General features: G+C 32.9%; 1 protein-coding gene across 4 annotated transcripts in view; it reads right to left on the bottom strand.

The window, feature by feature from the left end:
* Positions 1 to 20,310, bottom strand: part of Dpp10 (dipeptidyl peptidase like 10) — a 1,268,842-nt gene that overhangs the window by 452,396 nt on the left and 796,136 nt on the right. For all 4 annotated transcript variants that reach the window (XM_040294095.2, XM_078017228.1, XM_005315927.4 and 1 more), the window contains exon 2: positions 17,080 to 17,194. In XM_040294095.2, the coding sequence (XP_040150029.1) occupies positions 17,080 to 17,194 (115 nt within the window). The remainder of the gene's footprint in view (positions 1 to 17,079; positions 17,195 to 20,310) is intronic.

Genomic DNA, 20,310 nt, shown 5'->3' with positions numbered 1-20,310 from the left:
AATTGGGAATAAATCTACCAGAGGAGAATAAAACCCTCTACAATGAACATTATATAAAAATGAAGACATAAATAAAAGAAGATCTTAAAAGATGGAAGAACTCCCAAGTTCTTAGAATTAATATTGTCAAAATAGAAATGTTAGCAAAAGTATAATACAGATCAACACAATACCATCAAATACCAATGACATTCTTCACAGAACTAATGAAAACTGTCTTAGAATTCATATGGAAGAATAAAACACCAAAAATAGTCAATGCAATATTTAGCTAGAAGAGCAATCCTGGAAGAACCACAACATAGGACCTCAGATTATACTACAGAGCTATAGCAACAAAAGCAGCCTGGTATTGGCACCAAAACAGATGAGAAAACCAATAGAACCTAATAAAAGACACAGAGACCAACCCACATAGATATATAGTCATATGAAACTCTAAAAATGTGTCCAAAGATACATTGGAGAAAATATAGCCTTTTAACAAAAGATGCTAAGAAAACTGGATATCCACATGTAGAAGAATGAAACTAGATCCCTATCTCTCACCTTGCACAAAAGCCAAATCAAAGTAAATCAAAGACCTAAGAATTGGACCAAAAACTTTGCAACTGTAAGAAGAAAACATAGATTCACAGTTTAATGTATTGGCATAGGAACCACCTTATTTTATAAGATCCCTAAAGCTCTAGAAATAAAACCAGGTATCAATAGTGGGATACCATCAAATTTAAAAAAAAACAACTTCATACTAAAGGAAACAAGAGTGTGAAAAGACAGCCTACAGAATGGAGAAAATCTTTGTCAGCTACAGGGAGTTAATATCAAAAATTTAGAAGAAACTCAAAAACATAACACCAAAAAAAAAAAGAAAATGATCCAATCAATAAATTTGAAGAACTAAACAGACATTTCTCAAGAGAAGAAATACAAATAGCCAAAAACATATATGAAGAAAATGTTCAACATCTCTAATGATCAGGGCCAAACAAAACTACACTGAGGATTTTTTTCTCACTCCTGTTAGAATAGTAATTGTTAAGAATACATAAAATACAAAATGTCGGTGAGAATGTTGGAAAAAATCACTTGTACATTGGTGGTTGGTCTGCAAATTCATAAAATCAACTTGAAAATCAGTATACAGATCTCTCTAAAGATTAGGAATGGAATCACCATATGCCCCAGTTACTCTACTAGTTGGTATTTTTCCAAAAGAACTACAATCAGTGTATTGTAGTGATATAGGCATATTAATGTTTACAGCAGAGTAATTCACAATAGCCAAGTTGTGGAATTAGTCCAGTTACCCATTAACAGATGAACAGAAGAAGGAAACATGGTAGATGTGCACAATGGCGTTTTACTCAGACATGAATAAGAATAAAATTATGTAATTTGTTGGTAAATGGATAGACCTTGAGATCATAAGTTTAAGTGAAATTAGCAAGGCTCAGAAAGTCAAAAGTCAAATATTTTCTCTCCTATGTTGTAGGGGAAATGGGGTAGAGACCTCTCATAAAAATACAGGGGAGTTAGTGGAATAGAGAAAAGGAACTGAGAAGGAAGAAAGAGGAATGGGAAATTGAAGAAATTGTAGGACAAAATAGAAAAAAAATTATGCTGTGTGCACATGTAAGTATACCATAGTGAATTTCCACTTTATGTGTATCTATGAAGTACCTGTTAAAAAATCAACAAGTGAATAACTAAATAGAAAGAAAATCAATGGAGAGGAAGGGGAACCGGGCAATGCAGGAGGAAAATGAAAGTAGAATAGCTGGGGATTTAAATGGAGCAAATTATAATATGTACATTTATGATGATTGCAAATAGAAGTCACTATTATGTATAACTATAAGGAACTAATAAAATCCAATACAATTCAAATATAGAGAGCAGGAAAATGTTACAGAAATGTACAATATAATTAATATCACTCACTAAGGAATTAAAATAGCAGAACTGAGCAGGCATAATTTAACTTGAAGAAAATTCAACTGTTATTGAAGTAAGCTCAAATGAAATCGCAAAGTATGGGGAGAAGAGTACAAAAGGAACAGAGAAAAATAAAAAGTCTAAGAGACATGAAACAACAATCGGTCTACAAACAAAAGAATGATGAAAGTCATAGAAAGACCAAACAGAAAAAAAAAGGGAAAGAAAGAATATTTGAAGAAACAGTACCACAAAATATCCTGCAGTTGACAAAAAATGGATTGATATTATGCTAATAGGTTCAAATCAAAAATGGTCTATAAGACAAAGTAGTCTTTAAGAAAAAAATTGTTATAAGAGGCAAAGAAAAAGATATATATTGAAAAAATGATGAAGTCATATAAGAAATATACTATCAATTATAGGTGTACCAAACATTAGGGACACAAATTATATGTTAAAGTTTGAAGGATAATGTCCCCTCCAAATTTCCTATTGAAATTTAATTCCCAGTACAATAATAGTAAGAAGGAAAGCATTTGATGGATAATAAAGTCATAAAAGCTCTGTCCTCATGAAGAGTATATGTACATACTTAGAAAAGGACTTGAGGTGCTTGTTTACCTCCTTTGCCCATTTTTTATTGGGTTTTATATATATATATTGGTGTTAAGTTTTTTGAATTCCTTATATATCCTGGAAATTAATATTCTATCTGAGGTGCAGATGGTAAAGATTTTCTCCCATTCAGTAGGTTCTCCTTCATGTTATTGATTGTTTTCTCTGCTGTTAAGAAGCTTTTTAGTTTGATGCCATCACATTTATTGATTCTTGATTTTACTTCTTGTGCATTAGGAGTTTTATTGAGAAAGTCCACTCCTGAGTCAACATGAGGGAGAGTTGGGCCTACTTTTACTTCTAGCAGGCACAGTGTCTCTGGTCTAATGTCCTTGGATCCACTTTCGAGTTTTGTGCAGTTTGAGATTCAGGGATTCAAATTTAATCTACTACATATGGATTTCTAGTTTTCCCAGCACTATTTGTTGAAGAGGCTATCTTTTCTTCAATATATGATTATGACACCTTTGTCTAGTATGAGAAAATTTATGTGGGTATTTCATGTGAGATAACACTATTTATGTGGATATGTCGTTGTGTCTTCTATTTCATTCCATTAGTCTTCAATTCTATTTCTGTGCTAATACCATGATATTTTTCTTACTATATCTCTGTACTATAATTTAAGGTCTGGAATTATGATGTCTCCTGCATTGCTTTTGTCTATAAGGATTGTTTTGAATATTCTGGGCCTTTTATTTTTTCAAATGAATTTCATGTTTATTTTCCATTCTATTAAGAATATTATTGGAATTTAATGTAAATTCTATTAAATATGTATAGAACTTTTGGTAACATAGCCATTTTGACAATATTAATTCATCCTATCCAATAATAGGGAAGAGATTTTCATTTTCTAAGGTCTTCTTCAAATTCCTTTCTCTAGTGTTACTTCACAGAAGAAGAAATATGAATGAACAAAAATATATGAAAAATGTTCAATACCTCTAGCAATTAGAGAAATGCAAATTAAAACTCTACTGAGATTCCATCTCACTCCAGTTAGAATGGCAACTATGAAGAATAAAATAACAATAAACTTTTGTGAGGATGTGGTGGGAAAGTTTCACTTATTCGTTGCTGATGGTACTGCAAATTGGAGCAGCCACTCTGGAAAGCAGTATGGAGATTCCTTAGAACTCCTGGAATGAAACCACTGTTTGACCCAATTATCCCACTCTTTGGCTTATGCTCAAAGGATTTAAAATCAGCATTCTACAGTAGCACAGCCACATCAATGTTTATAGCAGCTCAATTCACAATAGCCACGCTTTGGAATGAACCTAGATGCCCGTCAACAGATAAATGAACAAAGAAATTGTGGGATATACACAACAAGAAATATTAGTCATAAAGAGGGATAAAATTATGGCATTTTCCAGTAATTGCATGGAACTTAAGAATATTATGCTAAGGGACATAATCCAGTCCTAAAAAGCCAAATGCTTAATGTTCTCTCTGAAATGTGGATGCTAACCCAAAACAAAGGAGGATAAGGAGTGGAAGTACAGAAGTTCATTGGATTAGAAAAAGATGAATAAAGGGAATGGAGGTGGTATGTGAATAGGAAATATAGTAAAAGGAGTTGGAAATAACTTTCCTGTACTCATATATAAATATGGGACCAGTGTAACTCATCATCATGTACAACCACAAGAATGGGATCCAAATTGGAATGGGTTGCAGATGTAGGTCAAAATACACCCTACTCTCATGCACATCTGAAAACAATAAATAAATAAAGACTTGAGGTTGGAAGGTTTCTAGTCCTTCTGTCTCTTCCAACATGGAAAGATTCAGTGTTCCTCCCATTCATAGGATGTAGTACTAAAGATTCATCTTATGACAGAGAGAGAACAGACCTCACTAGACATTTACCCTGCTGGTTCCTTAATCATAAATTCCACATTGTAAAACAGGTTTCTATTGTTACAAATTACTAAGTCTGCAGTAACATTTTTAGAGTAACACAAATGAATGAGGCCATTATATGAATCAAATAAATACAGAATTGAATAATGAAATAGCTAATTTCACAAAAGCACTTAGAAAATGTAATGCTGTACTTGCAAGAATGGATGGAATATTTAGATTTGGATTAATAAACAAATACTGTGTAACACTTTAAACCAAATAGACACAAATTAAATTACAGAACACTTCACCCTACAACATCAGAATATACACATTTTCCCAATACATATGAAAATTCTCCAGAACATACCATACATCAAAGGACAAAACTAGCCGTAATAAACTATCAAAGACTGAAATTATACACATCATCTGTTCTGGATGCTATGAAATCAAGCTAGAAATCAACAACAGAAATAAAACTAGAAAACTCACCTATATGTGGAAAATCAACAACATAATTTTTTTCACAATTTTTTTATTTTTTTCACATTTTTATATTGTACATTATAGCTGTTCATAATGGTGAATTTTGTTCTTACATATACATACAATCACACACTGTTACAATACACCATGACCAATATTATTTCACAGCATCTCTTCTTTCTCTCTCCTCTTCCTTTTTCTCTAATGACCTCCTCAGATTCTCACCATATTCTCCATAACTTTCTTTTCCTGTTACTTCTCTAGCTTCCACATATGAAAGAAAGAAAACATATAATCCTTAAATTTTTGACCTAGGCTTATTCCACTAACATAATGTTCTCTAACCCCATACATTTTCCTGCAAATGACATAATTTCACTCTTCTCCATGACTGCATAAAACTTCATTGTATATATATATATATACACATTTTCCTTATTCATCTATGCTTACATGGTCACCTAGCCTTGTTCTGTAGTTTGGCTATTGTGAATTATGCTACATTAAATATGAGAATGCATGTATTAATATAGTATGATGACCTTAATTTTACAAATAAATAATAAGGAGTGGTATGGCTGGGCCACAGGGTGGTTCTAGTCCTAATTTTTTGAGGAGCCTCCATACTGATTTTCATAGTTGTTAAAAAAAAGAGTTTTAAAATGAATATTAGATCATAGAAAAAGTCCAAAGGAAAATGAGAAAAAATTTTGAACAAATGAAATTCTTTAAAAGTATATGAAAAATTCATTAGAAGCAATAATCAACAGGAAATTTATGGATATGCAATCTTTTAATATAAAGAAAAAAGTATAAAAAACTTATCTTCATATGTTAAGAAAATTTTAAAAGTAAGTAAACTGGAAGCTAAAAGAAGGAAGCAAATAATAAAGACTACTAGATTGGTAATCAATGAAGTAGGGAAGAGAAAAACATTGGAGAGAATCAACAAAATTAAAAGTTAAATGCTTAGAAACATTAGCAAAATTAACAAAACTTTAAATTAAAAAGGAAAAGAGATTGGGAATTATAAATGAGAGTGGGGACATGACTACAATTTTTTTTAGAAATAAGGATTATGAAGGAATACTATGAGCAATCATATTCCAATAAATTAGATAACCTATATGAAATGGAAATTTTTCTAAAAAAAAAACACAGATTACCCAAATGACTCAAAAAGAGATAGATAATCTAAATAGACTTGTAAATAAATAGTGACAGAAATTCCTCAGGAATCAAAAAACACCCAACAAAGAAAAGTCCAGGAAAAAATGACTTATCCTGTGAATTATAATAGACATTTTATGAAGAATAACACCAGTATTTCTAGACAAAGAGGGATTACTTACTAACTCATTCTATGAGATTAAAATTATTCTGACACCAAAGCAAAGATGGCACAAAAAACAAGATCAACATCTCATATGAAATATATGCAAAGATTCTTAACAAATATCATTAAGACATAAAGAATTATATACCATGAACCTTTGTGATTTATTCCAGGAATATAAGGGTGTCTCACCTAAAGAAAAACCATGTAATATCACACTTAACAGAAAAAAGAAGAAGAAATGGATCATCATTCCAGATGATCAATAAAATACATTTGCAAAGTTCAATACCCTTAGTTTATAAAAACATTTTTTAAACCTGCATTTGGAAGTTAACTTCACCCAAACAGTAAAGGACACTTATGTAAACCCTATGTATAAGAATACTCGGTGGTGAGAGAACAAAAGATTTCCTCCATGATCAGAAACAAGAAAAGGATGCTCATTTTCACTTTTGCCACACAACACTCTATTTAATGTTCTAGTCATAGCAAATATACAAGAAAAATAATGAGTCGATTTGTAAATAAAACAGTAAGACTACCTTTGGTGCCACACAACATGATCCACAATGATCAATCCCAGAGATAATAATTGAATTTTTAAAAGTTGATGAGTACATGACTGACACTTAGATATCTGTTTTATTTTACAACAGTGCCTACAGAATGAAATACCTGGAAATGAACTTAACCTAGGTAAAAGATTTTTATAGTTAAAAATAAAAAAAACACTGCTAACATAAAACAAGACAAAAATACATGTAAAGATATTCTCTACATAGGGACTGGAATGCCAGTATTTCCAAAATGAAATTATTATTCAAAGCAATATAGAGTTTCAATCTAATCATGCTCAGACTCCCCACGGGCTTTCATGCAGAAAAGGAAAAGCCAATTCTTGATTTCATACAGCATGAGCCCAGAAGAGTAAAGCAATATCTAAAAAGAACAAATACAAAGTTGGAATAGTCATACTTCCAGATTTTAAATCTTATTACAAAATTGCAGTAATCAAAATACTGGGGTGCTGGCATAAGAATATATAGACATGAATATAGACAAAGGGATTAAAATCATAAACCCAGAAATACTCATTTTATCTATGACCAAGGTCAATCAACAAGAAAAACAAAAATATTCAAAGGGGAGAAGAACAATCTCTTCAACAAATGGATCTAGTTAAAAATGGATGTCCACATTAAAAATCAAATAAACAAACAAATACAATTATGTTGAATTGGATTTTGCTATCATGTTTAACTAAAGAGAGCCAATGAAAAAAAGAGCAAGCTTCCTGCTTTGTACCAGATACAAAAAGCAAATTAAAAATGGATCAATGACCCCCCCTAAAATTAATCTAAACACTCTTCTCAAACACCTAGAGGTAAATCTTTATGACCTCATGTTTAACAATATATTCTTAAACACAACACCAGCATCAGCAACCAAAAGAATAATAGGTGTATATTAAATATTTTTGTGAATTAAAAGACAATAATCCAAAATTGAAAAACAACATGTATTATCAAAAAAAACTGGTAAATCATATATCTGGCAGGAGATTAGGATCCAGAATACAAAAAGAATTCCTACAACTCAATAAAAATAAAAACAAACAACTGTTTAAAGTGAGCAATGTACTGGAGGAGACATATCTTCACAGAAGATATACAGTTACTCCACAAGCACAGGAGGAGATGCTTAAGGATACAGTCATCAGGGAACAGCATGTACAAATTAAATGAGATGCCATTCCTCACCCCTTGAACTTCTATGAAAAAAATAAATAAATAGAAAACAATTGTTGGTGATAACTGGAAGAAATTTAAACAGATGTATATTGAAGGTGGAAATGCAAGATGACTCAACTACTGTGGACAACAGTTCTTCAGAAAGTTGAATATGAAATAACCCAGCAATTCCATTCCTCTGTGTATACCCCAAATATCAAAAGCAAGAACCATCCCCACAAAATACATGTACATACATGTTTATATAAATGTGGAAATAGTCCAGATTTCCATCTGTGGATGAATGGATATACCTATTGTAGAGCATGCATATAAGGGAATACTATGTAGTTATAACAAAAGATAAAGAACTGATAAATGTGACTACACAGAGGAACCTCTAAAACATTATGCTAGTTAAAAGACACTAAACACAAAAACGTCACATATTACTTGACTTCATTTATATGAAATGCTCAGATTAGGTAAATCTGTTTTGGGGGGGGGGGTGGAGGAGCGTACCAGGGATCAAACTCAGGGCTACTCAACCACTGAGCCACATCTCCAGGCCTATTTTGTATTCTATTAGAGATAGGGTCTTACTGAGTTGCTTAGTGCCTCACATTTGCTTAGACTGGCTTTGAACTCTGGATCCTCTTGTCTCTGCCTCCCTGGACACTGGGTTTACAGGCCTGTGCCACCGTGCCCAGTCATATTACATAAATCTTTAAATACCAAGTATAGATTTGTGATAACCAGGGACTAAGGGAAGGGGTATATAGTATATAAATACCAAATGGATACAGGGTTTTCTTTTAAGGTGATGAGAATATTCTGGAATTAGAGGGAATGGCTGCAAATTTTGTGATTGTATAAGATGCCACCAAAATGTTTATTTTGAAAGAGGTGATTTCAGTATATATGGATTTGTTCCAAATTTAAAACTAATTATCAGCATCATGTATATGAATCAGGGAAGAAAGATAGCAAATGCAGTAGGGAATCATAATATAATTCAAGTAACTAGAACTCTGTTATTTAGTTACTGCTAAAGCCCCAGGAAAGGCAGCTAAGCTGTGAGAATGGTTGTGTATGCCCCATGCAAAGGCTAGACTATGATCCACAAGTGTAAAGTGTAGCCTCACAGGTAAATATGGAAGATAGCCTCACTGAATCCCATTTCTCTACAGAATTAAGTCAATTGGACTTTATACTAAATTGAGCAATTTATTTAAAAACTAGTGTGGACAAATATGTGGCAACAATATAAAATATTGAAATTACTCCAGCTAAAATTTGATTTTTTAGAATAAAGATAAAATGTTAGATATTACTTATGTTAAAATAGCATTAATAAGATATAGATAGATAGATAGATAGATAGACATCTGACATCCATGCATCAGATCTATATATGAAAATGTTTGATATCTTTTCTTACAGTTAATAAATGAACTTTGTGATATAACATCAGTTATAGTTCAAAACAAAAAATCAAGATAAACTAGGGCATCCAATGCATTTAGACAAATAATGGCATATTAAAATATCCCCTTTCATAAAAAGAAGTGGTTAACATATATTACAATATTTTCTTCCAGGAGGAGGGAAGAGTTGGATGTGATCTTTTTTTCTTTTTTATGAAAACCTTTCTTCTCAGGTAGTAGACTAGCTTGAAACCCACATTTTAAAGACCACATATCACTTTTCCAAATTAGGTAATTTTATTAGGAGGTGGGAAATAAAAAATAGGAGAAAATAAAGTTGTATAGCAACATATAAATAATTTTTGTATGATGTACTTTAGCAAGGAAAATGTGTACTTATATTTTATCGTGGGTATTTGATGTTCTAGGAAAAAAATATGAGAGTTGAAATAAAAATTCATAGAGAATTTACATTTATGGTTACCCATTTCTCTCATCTGTCACTTCCTCTACCTACTGATGAATTCCTTTCCCACTATAGAAAGAGCAAAGGAGGAAATATAAAAAATTAATTTGCTCATTTAAAAAAATTAAGGGCCAGAAATAAGGCCCATTTTGTGTATGAATTTTAAGATATATTTTGTCTAAATCTTCCTTGGGGTACAAGAATATATCTTAACCTATATTAAGATGTTAACACAGGGATAGAGCCAAGAGGGTGTGAAATATTCTTCCTACTTTTCTACCTTCTCTATATATGACATTAGTGAATGAAGATTACCTTGTAAGATTCAAGTAATATTATAGAACACGAATAAATCAATGCCTCTATTTCATGCCAATGATGTGAGGATAAATAAAAGAGTGGTTCAATATCTGGCTTGTTGAAAGCAGTAATAATGTTACTGATTAAACAGATTCTCTTCTGACTCTTGTAAAACTAAATGCATTATAACAAACTAAAATTGTTTTTTATCTGGAAAATATAAGAAAATGAGAGTAAACAAATAACTGCTATGCCTTAAAAATAGAAATGCAACTATAGAGCAAAGACAAAAAATGTAACTATCCATAATCCATTAGTGCCAGAGAAAATTATTTTTCACTCAGCATCAGAGATAAGTCTATTTAAAAAGCAACAACAATGCCACGTTATCTAGGGGGAAACTGTTAGGATCTGTCATTGTTTTCTCTTTAGAAGGCTGATTATGCCTGGATAATGCTACATTCAAATGAGTTCATCTGTGCTGTTCTTGGAAAAACAAGCAGAGACACATTAGATTATGCCAATCAATATAACATAATCTCTTTTTTAATTCAACAAAATAAAATAAACAATTTGCATCTTGGTTGATGTTGATGTTTACAAGTGAATAATGCAAATCTCAAAATCTGTAAGACATTATTTTCCCCTCATAATATCATAATGGGATAGTTTAATAGTTGCTTTGACATTTTAAGACACAGGTCAGATGACTAAATTGCACCTTTTAAATTATAGCTGCTGAGAAATTGTTAGCAACCTAATATAACAGGACATTTTAACTAACTATAACTAGAAGCTATTATTTTAGTCGAGCACAATAGTAACTAGTATCAGTTCAGTTTGAATTTTTGTATAATAACAACAAGTCAGCTGTCACTAATGCAATAAAGTCATTAATTTTATCAAGTCCTTTCTAGAAAATAAACTCTTTCATTCCTTTTATAAATAGGATACATGAGTCTTTCTTAAGACTCATTCAAAGGGTCAAATCATTGTTTTTCAATATGATATCTCAGGCAATAAGAGAGACAATTCTTTACCTCAATGTCATATTCCTGGAGACAAGGCCAGAATATGAGGCCAAGTCAGTTTGATGCCAAGGTCAATTTACTCAACTCTACGTGCTGTACTTCTTCACAGGTTAGCTGTCCAAGTCATCCAAATCCACTAACCTCGGTGTTATCTAGGAAATTGCTCTACTTTGTTAAGCCTGGTTTTATGAGGGTTACATGAAATGATTGTGTAGTCCTTAGGGGAAAAAAAACCCTGGTATTTCTTCAAAAAAAACAAAAACGTTGATTTCTTAAATGTTGACTTCTTGTTTTTGTTTTGTTTTGTGGATTTCTTTGGATAGGACCTTCTTTATTTATTTCTCTGGTTCCTTTCACATCTTAGGTCTATATCTGATTTAAAGGAAATAACTCAGCATAACATCAAGAATCTAATCTTTGATCTGATATTAGAGACTTAACTAAGCCTTAATATCACTTGCAGCAGCTTTGACCTGCAAACATGATTCCCCAACATGGCATAGGGACGCAATTAAAAATTCCTAAAATTGGAGAATCTCTTGGAAGTAAAAAAAAATGGAGACATCTATACAGTGGGACTGGGTGTTCCCTATGAAAGTCTTGTCTAATGGAGATAAAGCAGGGCTCTGACAGCTCTTACATAAATGCATGGCTTCTTTTACATTCTGATAGGCTTGTATAGAACAATCTCAGATGCTCATCTAGGCAGGATACCAAAGGAATGAAAAATTTCCCAAAGAAGGAAAAGCTAAGCTAACAATGGAGACAACATTAAGTACTCTACAATTTTAACCTTATCCAAGATAGTGAATCAACATGGTGACTCTGTCTTGGCCTTGAAAGATTAGACATAAAGTCAAAGACAATAGGCTACTGCTACTGTAGAACTTTGGTGCATAAACAGCTTACAGGGTGTTATTTTAACAGGACAGACAAATTAAACAACTTAATGAATACTCTTCACAAAACATATTCTAACTCATAAAATATGCAATTTCATTTTCCCATCAGATCAAAATAGGAAACTGGATTCTGCATAAACATTTTTCAGATGGTCAGTTTCATTCTACATACTAAGCATAAAATAAAGATGCAAAGTAAGTGCACAGTAAAATTAGACATGTTTCCACAACTTTAAGTATGACTGTCTTCTCATATATGTGTAGAAGACAATTATGGACCATGTAATCATCATATTCTGAAAATAAGGGTGCATATATTTTTTCATTAAATAAACTCAATACTAGCTAAGAATATGTAGGTCTGATTAACATATCTAAATGTCTGTCCTTTAATAAAAATGGTGTAAATAGTTGATTTTTTCAGAAATTGTTACTTATTAAAGGAAATAATTGAATGGTTAACCCACTCTTCAAAAATAATCAAGACCTCTCTTCATAAAGCCCAGAAGATGCTAACAATTTTTGAAATTAAGGCACCTGTGTCAAATTGCTTCTGTAATAAAATTTGTAATCAAACCAAAATTACAATGAACATGTGTCTCTCTGGTTATAGGCTTGCATTCCTCAGCACTTACCTAAAACTGTGACACTACTTTGAGCAAAACAGTTTCTAAATTATTCTCAGACTCCATATCTTTTGTATGCTTTCATCTTTCAAAAAAATGACATATATTTTGAAGGTGGAAAAGACTTAGCAAAAAAGAATACTGGGTTTAATTTGTTGTTATTTGTTGGTAAGCAAATTACTATGATCATTGTCAGCCCTATCATATTAGATCAGGGGCATGAAAGCTTTAAGAAAATTCCAGAGATCACTGCATTGTCTAGCAAACCAGATATCCTTTACTTCAATGAAATACAGAAGCTATTGTTTGAAGCTGGAATATTCTTCTAACATCATGGGTTAAAATTTTGGTCTCTAGTTCGCTACAATCAAGGGGTGGTAAAAACTTCAAAAGGTGGGGCCTAGTGGGAGTATTTATGTCAGCAGGCACAAGTCCATGGAGGGACTGTAAAACCTTGCTTTCCTCCTCTTTCACATCCTAACTGTATATGCCATGCAGCCCCATTATGATGTGCTGCCCTGTCACCAGAGGCCAAAAAGAAATGGGTCTGCCAATCCTGGGCAGGAGCTCCAAAACTGTGAGCAAAAGTAAACTTTGTAAGTTAATTATCTCAGGTATATGTTAACAAAAAAGAAAAACAGACCAACATGTTTGATAGCAAAGAAGATAATATGTGATTTGATCAAGATTATGTAGGTACACAAGTCATATGAATTTCTGATTTGCACATATATTGGAAAAGTTGTTCTAGAGTCAGTTCTAGAACACAAAGGTATAGTTTGCTGAATAATATTGTATCAGGAGTTTCCCCTCCTGACATATTTCCCTTCCTGGTTGAAAACCTCCATATGTTTGATGGTTTTAACTAGATAGCTGGACTTCAAGCTCATACTAGTATAAAAGATTAAAAGGGAAGAGTGCAATTATCTTTTTAGCCTGTGTTTTCCCTTGTGGGTCTATTCTAGTATAGTTGAAGGACCACGAGTCTGAGAAGAAAGGATGGCTAGATGCAATTAAAGAACCAGAATCTAACCACAGGCATGCACGACTCCATACAAGGCTATTTCAAAAGTGTAAATTAGCAGCCTCAATGGACATTTTCATACTCAAAAACAAAAGATCAATAGGTTTTACAGAAAATCCTCCATTATGTGCAATTATAATGCACCCCATAAAAATATGGAAAAATATTAAAAGTTAAACTCAGGGTTTTTTTGTTTGTTTCTTTGTTTGTTTGTTTTCTGGGCAATGAGGGTAAAAATACTAGATAACTTCTAAGTATACTTCCAGGCTTATGGCTCAAATCTTAGGCATCAACCTGTAGATACTCTGGTTATACATATTACTTGAACGTGTTTTGTTTGTGCCCACACAGAGGCCATGTAACTTGGCTGGCATCATACTAGATCCCAGGTCAATGAGTTTCTAACCCGTGTCACCTACCCATTTTCATCTATTTATGTAATCATCCAATTCCCTGGTGGCAATGAGTTTTACAAACAGATGGTGGAGAACACAGGTGTCTGTTTCCTATACCTATAGTTTTTCCACTCCAGCTTAATATTTTTTTCATAATGTCCCTGCCCAAAATAGCAGTGAAATCAATTAACATTTGAATATGCAAAATGCTCTAGGTAAACTATAAATCTCAGTAATAATTTCCACTTTTATTTGGATGACTAATGTAATATAAAATGAAGTCTTTGGATTTGGGGTACATGGGTTTTCTAGATTTGTATATTTTGTGACTGCAGAAGAAAGGATTGGAGAAGAAAGCTATGAAAAAGTAGTAGTGCAGGCAAAAACCACAGGACTTAAAACATGGAAGATCTCCACATTTATCTATTAGATGAATGAATGGATAAACAAATGAAAAAACAATCAGACCACTATAAGATTAATTCCAGATTAGGCATTTAGTCATTCTTTTTTGTTATAACTTAAAATTCAATTTGAAGAAGATCTATCTTCTTGAGAGAATTTATATTTTTTTCTGGAAAATATCCTTTATGTAGCACAATAGCACAACTATGTTTGACATAAGTGAGTAATGAAAATAGGGATAATCAGAGGAATAGTAACAGTAGTGCTAGGTATAATAAATAGTTGAACAATATTATCTTACTTAATGCTCATAATAATAAAGTTGGCACTATATAACATGCCAATAATACAGATGAATAAATGAGAAGCAAAGTTAAATATTTCTGATGTAAGCCAATTGCCAAGACACCAAAGGTCAAATGTTTTCTCTGATAAGTGGATACTGATCCATAATGGGCTGGGGCCAAAGGAAAAATGGAGGAACTTTGGATGGAGCAGAAGGGAGGGAAGGGAGAGAGGGGAGGAGAGGGTAGTATGTGTTGGGGGGAGATGACAGAATGAGATGGACATTATTAATTATTATCCCTGTGTATAGGTATGATCACATGAATGGTGTAGGTCTACATCATGCACAACCAAAAATGAAAAAGTTGTGCTCCAATCATGTAAAAAAATAAAATAAAAAGTTAAACAATTTGCCAAATTTAAAAAAAAAACTTGTTAATTACAGAGCTGGAACTCTATCTAGAATTTATCTTGCTCTAAGCTTTAATACATGAACAAGTGCATGGAAAAAATGCATATAATCATACTGTGGTTTTATACTTGTGGAAAATGGAAAAGGCTGGGTAGATCAAGTTTAATTTTATAAGTAGCCATGTCTATGGTATACTTGTTATTCCAAATTTTCAGGGACCCCCAGTGTCTCACCCAACAAAACACAAGAAAATATGAGATTGATATACTGGGATATGGATACTAGAATAAGGTTTGAAGACAGGAGTTCTAGAGAAATACTCAGGAATGATGGCACCAATACCTTCCATCTGTTTAATAGCCACCAACACAAGGCAGCAAAACCAAGCCATTCATTTTGTGTAATTATGCTAAAATTCCTATGTTTAAGTGAAACACCATCTGAACATAAGCTCATCTTCCTTTAGCAAAGATTTTTGGCATTCTGTAGCAACTTGGAGCCACTGCATTGCTGAATTACATTGTACCACAGATGTACAAATGAGGCAGTTAAGAGAAGGTTCCTGAAGAGAATGCTGGATAAGCCAGCTCTTACCAGGAAATTTTCTTTATTTCTTCTTTTTTCAATTACCTTTCTCTCCTCATTCCTCCCTCTTGGCTCCCGTAAGTCCTTTCTGAGTCTCCTCATATGTTAAATAAAAATGACAAGCTACATTTTTGGCAGTTTATATATTTCAAAGCCAATATTTTTACAAAGATGAAATATTTCACCAAGCACCACATTGGAACAATCGATAACTGCCATTTGTATAATTAGTCACTGTAATTACTTGACTAAATGACTCTGAAAAAGAGCTGTTGTTAATCACATTTTGTACTTCGGAAAATACGTACAATGTGTTTAAGGAGCTTATATAATAACAAAGCCAGGAACTGAGGTGTAAATAAACAGCATTCAACAACAAGCTACAATTTTAAACTATCAGTTAATTTTTGGAGTAGATCAATCTTATTGTGGAAATGACTGTTTTTCATAATACTGAACCATATGTGGACATTGAATCTTTGAGGAAGGCAATTGGGTAGGTCATAGCAATCTGCCAGATTTATCTGTTTCTGGAAGACAGTTCAGGGACTTTATCTCTGCCTTCCTTGTTAACACCTATTAAATAGTAGTAAAACTCTTGTGATATGAAATAGTACCCATGGAAGAATTAAGTCGATTCATAACTTCTATTTTCATGTTAAACTCTTTAATCTGAAGAACACAGTCCAAAGATCATTGCAAGGGCAATTTAGAGAAATTCTTTAGTAGGGATAAAACACAGAATTTAAAACCTTCAGAAAAAAAGAAAAAGAAGACAGAGGAAGAGATACAGAGATACCTGCATTTAGAGAAGTAAATTGTTACTTTTTAAAAGTTTGATATTCTATTTGTCAAATCCTCTCTTTCCATTTCTAAAAAAAATGGGTTATTATCCACAGACAGACATTTATAGACCCCACTCCCTCATCTTCAACCCACACTAAAAGTCAAATGTCTCATACGTTTAGCAAACTGACAAACATAATAATTCTCTAAGTAGCAACGGAGACTAAAGACCTCCTTGGCATTCTCAATTTATATATTTTACATTTTCAGTTTCCAAAAAAGTCTGCATGATATTTGAACTTCAAAATTACTGTGCCATTTGCAAAATGTCTGATTATGCTTTTTAAAAAAAATCCAACCAATGCTAATGTGTCCTCAGATACCACATATTGCTACCCTCTTAAGGCATTTGAATGTGAAATTATTATCCACAATACCATCATAAGAGAGGAATAAAGACAGATTACCTGGGGTTAAGAGGATGACTGACATAGTGATGAGTGAGCATACAACTAAAATCACCAGCAGGGCAATAGCAATTCCCTTCCAGTTTCTCTGTGGAGGGCTGTTACTTCCCAGTTCCTACCGAGATAGAAAAAAAGAAGTTTCATAATTATACATGCTCCAAGAGAAATATATTCATAAAGGAATGATTCAGTGCATGGCACAATCACAGTTTGAGTGCTGATTAGAATCCATTTCCTCTTCGGTAACTCATTTAATTATTCAAAGGTGCATATATTATAAATGGCTATCTTTTGGGGGGCAATCGGATTTCTCTGAAGATAACCCAGCAGAACTTTATGCCTGCTGTCGAAAATATATCTGGTGTTTGAATGAATTGACTGTAAACACCAGGATGATAGCCAAAATATTCTGCAAAATAATTATGGAAATAAAGTGAGTCAATTTACATTTATCCATACTACAATGAAACCCACAATAAAGATTTACATATGACGGTTTTGAAGCACAGTCAACTACTTTTCTAAGTGGACAGGGGAAAAGATTAGAAATGGGAAAATCACCCCAAATGCTCCTCACAGCACAACCGTGCTCATTGATCAACACAGCAGGTTCTTTTTAAACATCCCCACCATTCATAAAAACCAACAAGACATAATAACTAGTTTAAATAAGTGCTTCTCTATCAATACTGATGCTGTTGTCTCAGCGGGCAATACACATGATATTGGCAAGGAGGTAACATGGATGGAGAAAGATAAACTTGAATACCTCTCACAATGTATGCAATAAGGATTTTAATTTTTCAATGGATCTCTGCTCTATTCTGTTGAAAGGAAATATATACCACAGTTCGCCAAAGCAAAGCATGGACAACATTGATTTAATATGAATGCCAGGGTTTTTTTTCAATATTGTTTAAAAACAATGAGTATTTCATATTTTTCTTCCTACTCCATTCCCCAAACTCTACATCCTTTCCAGGCAAAATTTTCTTTAATTAGAAGTAGCTTACTTCATTCTGGGAAAAACATGAAGGTGTTTAGTTCACTATGTGTGCATTAATCATACAAGAAGCCACAGAACAGCTTTGATTTAAACTAAGATTAACAGGATAGAAACATTTTAATAGTTTGTAAATGTCTTCCTGTGACTCACAGATTACAACATTGTTGCCAGTTTTCACCTAGTGATTTTGGCATTGAATTCTGTCATAAAGATGAAATTGAAATAATTCAATAAAACAAGAAGAATCTGAGCAGGGGAGTTTTTGTTTGTGGTCCCCCTTCTCTCATCAACCACAGTTTGTCTTTCATTCTGATGAACTAAATCTAGTAAAGGTCAATTGCATTGTTATTTTTTTTAATGACTCACTCTACACCTAATTTCAAATAATGTTTATTTTCTAACACCTCTACTCCTCTTGTACTTTGTTTATAATTTTCATTCATATTTTCCATACAAATAAAGAAAGTGGTTTTCCCAAATTCTTAGGTTTAGAGTAGCAACTTCATGTCAAGCCACAGTTGTCTTATGATCATATACCCTTATCTGGAATGAGGAATTCTTGCAGAAACTTTTGAGTTCCTTCATCAGAAGGTGTGTGCTTGATTCTCCTTGACTCCCCACAGTAACACCCTATGTCAAGGATCCTTGGAAGCCAAAAAAAAGTAGGAGGGTTGCAGCTGTGAATCAAAGTCACCAATGGCTCTGAAGATGGTGAAACACTGATTAAGATCTAAGAGAGTAAAAGAGGGGCAGGAACCAATATCATGTGGGCATCTAAGCCAAGAACAGTAAACACTTTCTTAGTAATTCTAAACAAGTTCTATTGTTTCACAGTTCAAGGAAAAATAATAGGAATTTAGCAATTATAACAGACTTTTCATTCCAGTAAAAGAATCAGGAGGAAATCACAGATTCTAATCTACTGATTTTGATCTTTATGCACTACCACTCTAACTACAGATAAACCTGCAGAGAAATGACTTCTGACTGTGTCTTCCAGTGTTGGAACATGATAATACCATGTAATGTCTGAACCATTGTCTAACACAGGGATTTAGATATCTTACTGTATGCCTGGCATTTTACTAAGTATTTCATATTCATAATATCACATAATCCTCAAAATAATCTTGTGAGATTACTATTATTTTGACAGACTTGCAAATGAGAAAAAATGGGATTTAGAAACATTAATTACTATCTGCTTATAGTTAATAAATGGGAGAGATAGGGGTCCTGTCCATAAAGTCTGGCTACAAAGACCATAATGTTAACTAATATAATATTCTATGTCTAAAGATAAATATTTCTCAAATAAGTAAATTAATAAATCCATAAATTAATGAATTATTTGGAACCCTATATTGGCACAATACCTTAGAAAATTTACAATGATACTCTAAATTCAGTAATTCTTTCAAATAAATTAATATTTTCACAGTCATAGCCACCTATGGAAGTATATCATTTTAAAAATAAGAAGATGTGTTTGAATGAGAAGAATTTTTCTGTTCATAAGTGATTTGCATAAAAATGAATGGCTTCTCTAAAATGACTCATAAATGGCCACAGCATATAGAAGTCCCTGTTTAATGACTGCTGACTTGCTGATCTCTCAGAATGATTCTGTCATTTCCATCCTCTTACATTGTATACTACAATAATATTTCAAAAGCACGCTTTCATTATGTGACTTTATTCTCTAAAGTCCTTTTACATTTCACCCCATGTAAATGATCAAACACAAATGTGTGAGTCTAGACAAGTAATTGTCTTTATCTAAACTTCAGCATTGTCTCCTTTGGAGAAAGAACTTGTAACCCCATACTGTCTGATTACCATTCCCTGGATTTGCTTCAGGAGCTTCAAATGACATTCACATTACCATTCCATTTCTAATTTGGTTTCATCCAGTCCTTTTTGTTATAGTCTACATCTTGAATTCCCCCAAAGGCCCATATGTTAAAGGCTTGATTGACTGCCTATGTGGTACTATTGGAAGGTGGTAGGACCTTTAAGAGGTGGAGCCCAGTGGAAGGAAGTTAGGTCACTGGAGGCATGCCCAGCCCCTTCTTGGCAATCTATTTCCTCTGCCACATGATCCCCACCATGATGTACTTAGCCACAGGCCCAAAGACATTAGTAAAAAGTGGTTTTAAACTGAAGGCTCTGAAACCATGAACCAAAATAAACCTGTCCATCTTATATGTTGTTCACTTAGATAT

The sequence above is a fragment of the Ictidomys tridecemlineatus genome, chromosome 7 (genome assembly GCF_052094955.1).
Source record: "Ictidomys tridecemlineatus isolate mIctTri1 chromosome 7, mIctTri1.hap1, whole genome shotgun sequence".
Classification (NCBI taxonomy): domain Eukaryota; kingdom Metazoa; phylum Chordata; class Mammalia; order Rodentia; family Sciuridae; genus Ictidomys; species Ictidomys tridecemlineatus.
Note: the sequence above shows the minus strand (reverse complement) of the source record. Positions and strands in the feature narration are given on the sequence as shown.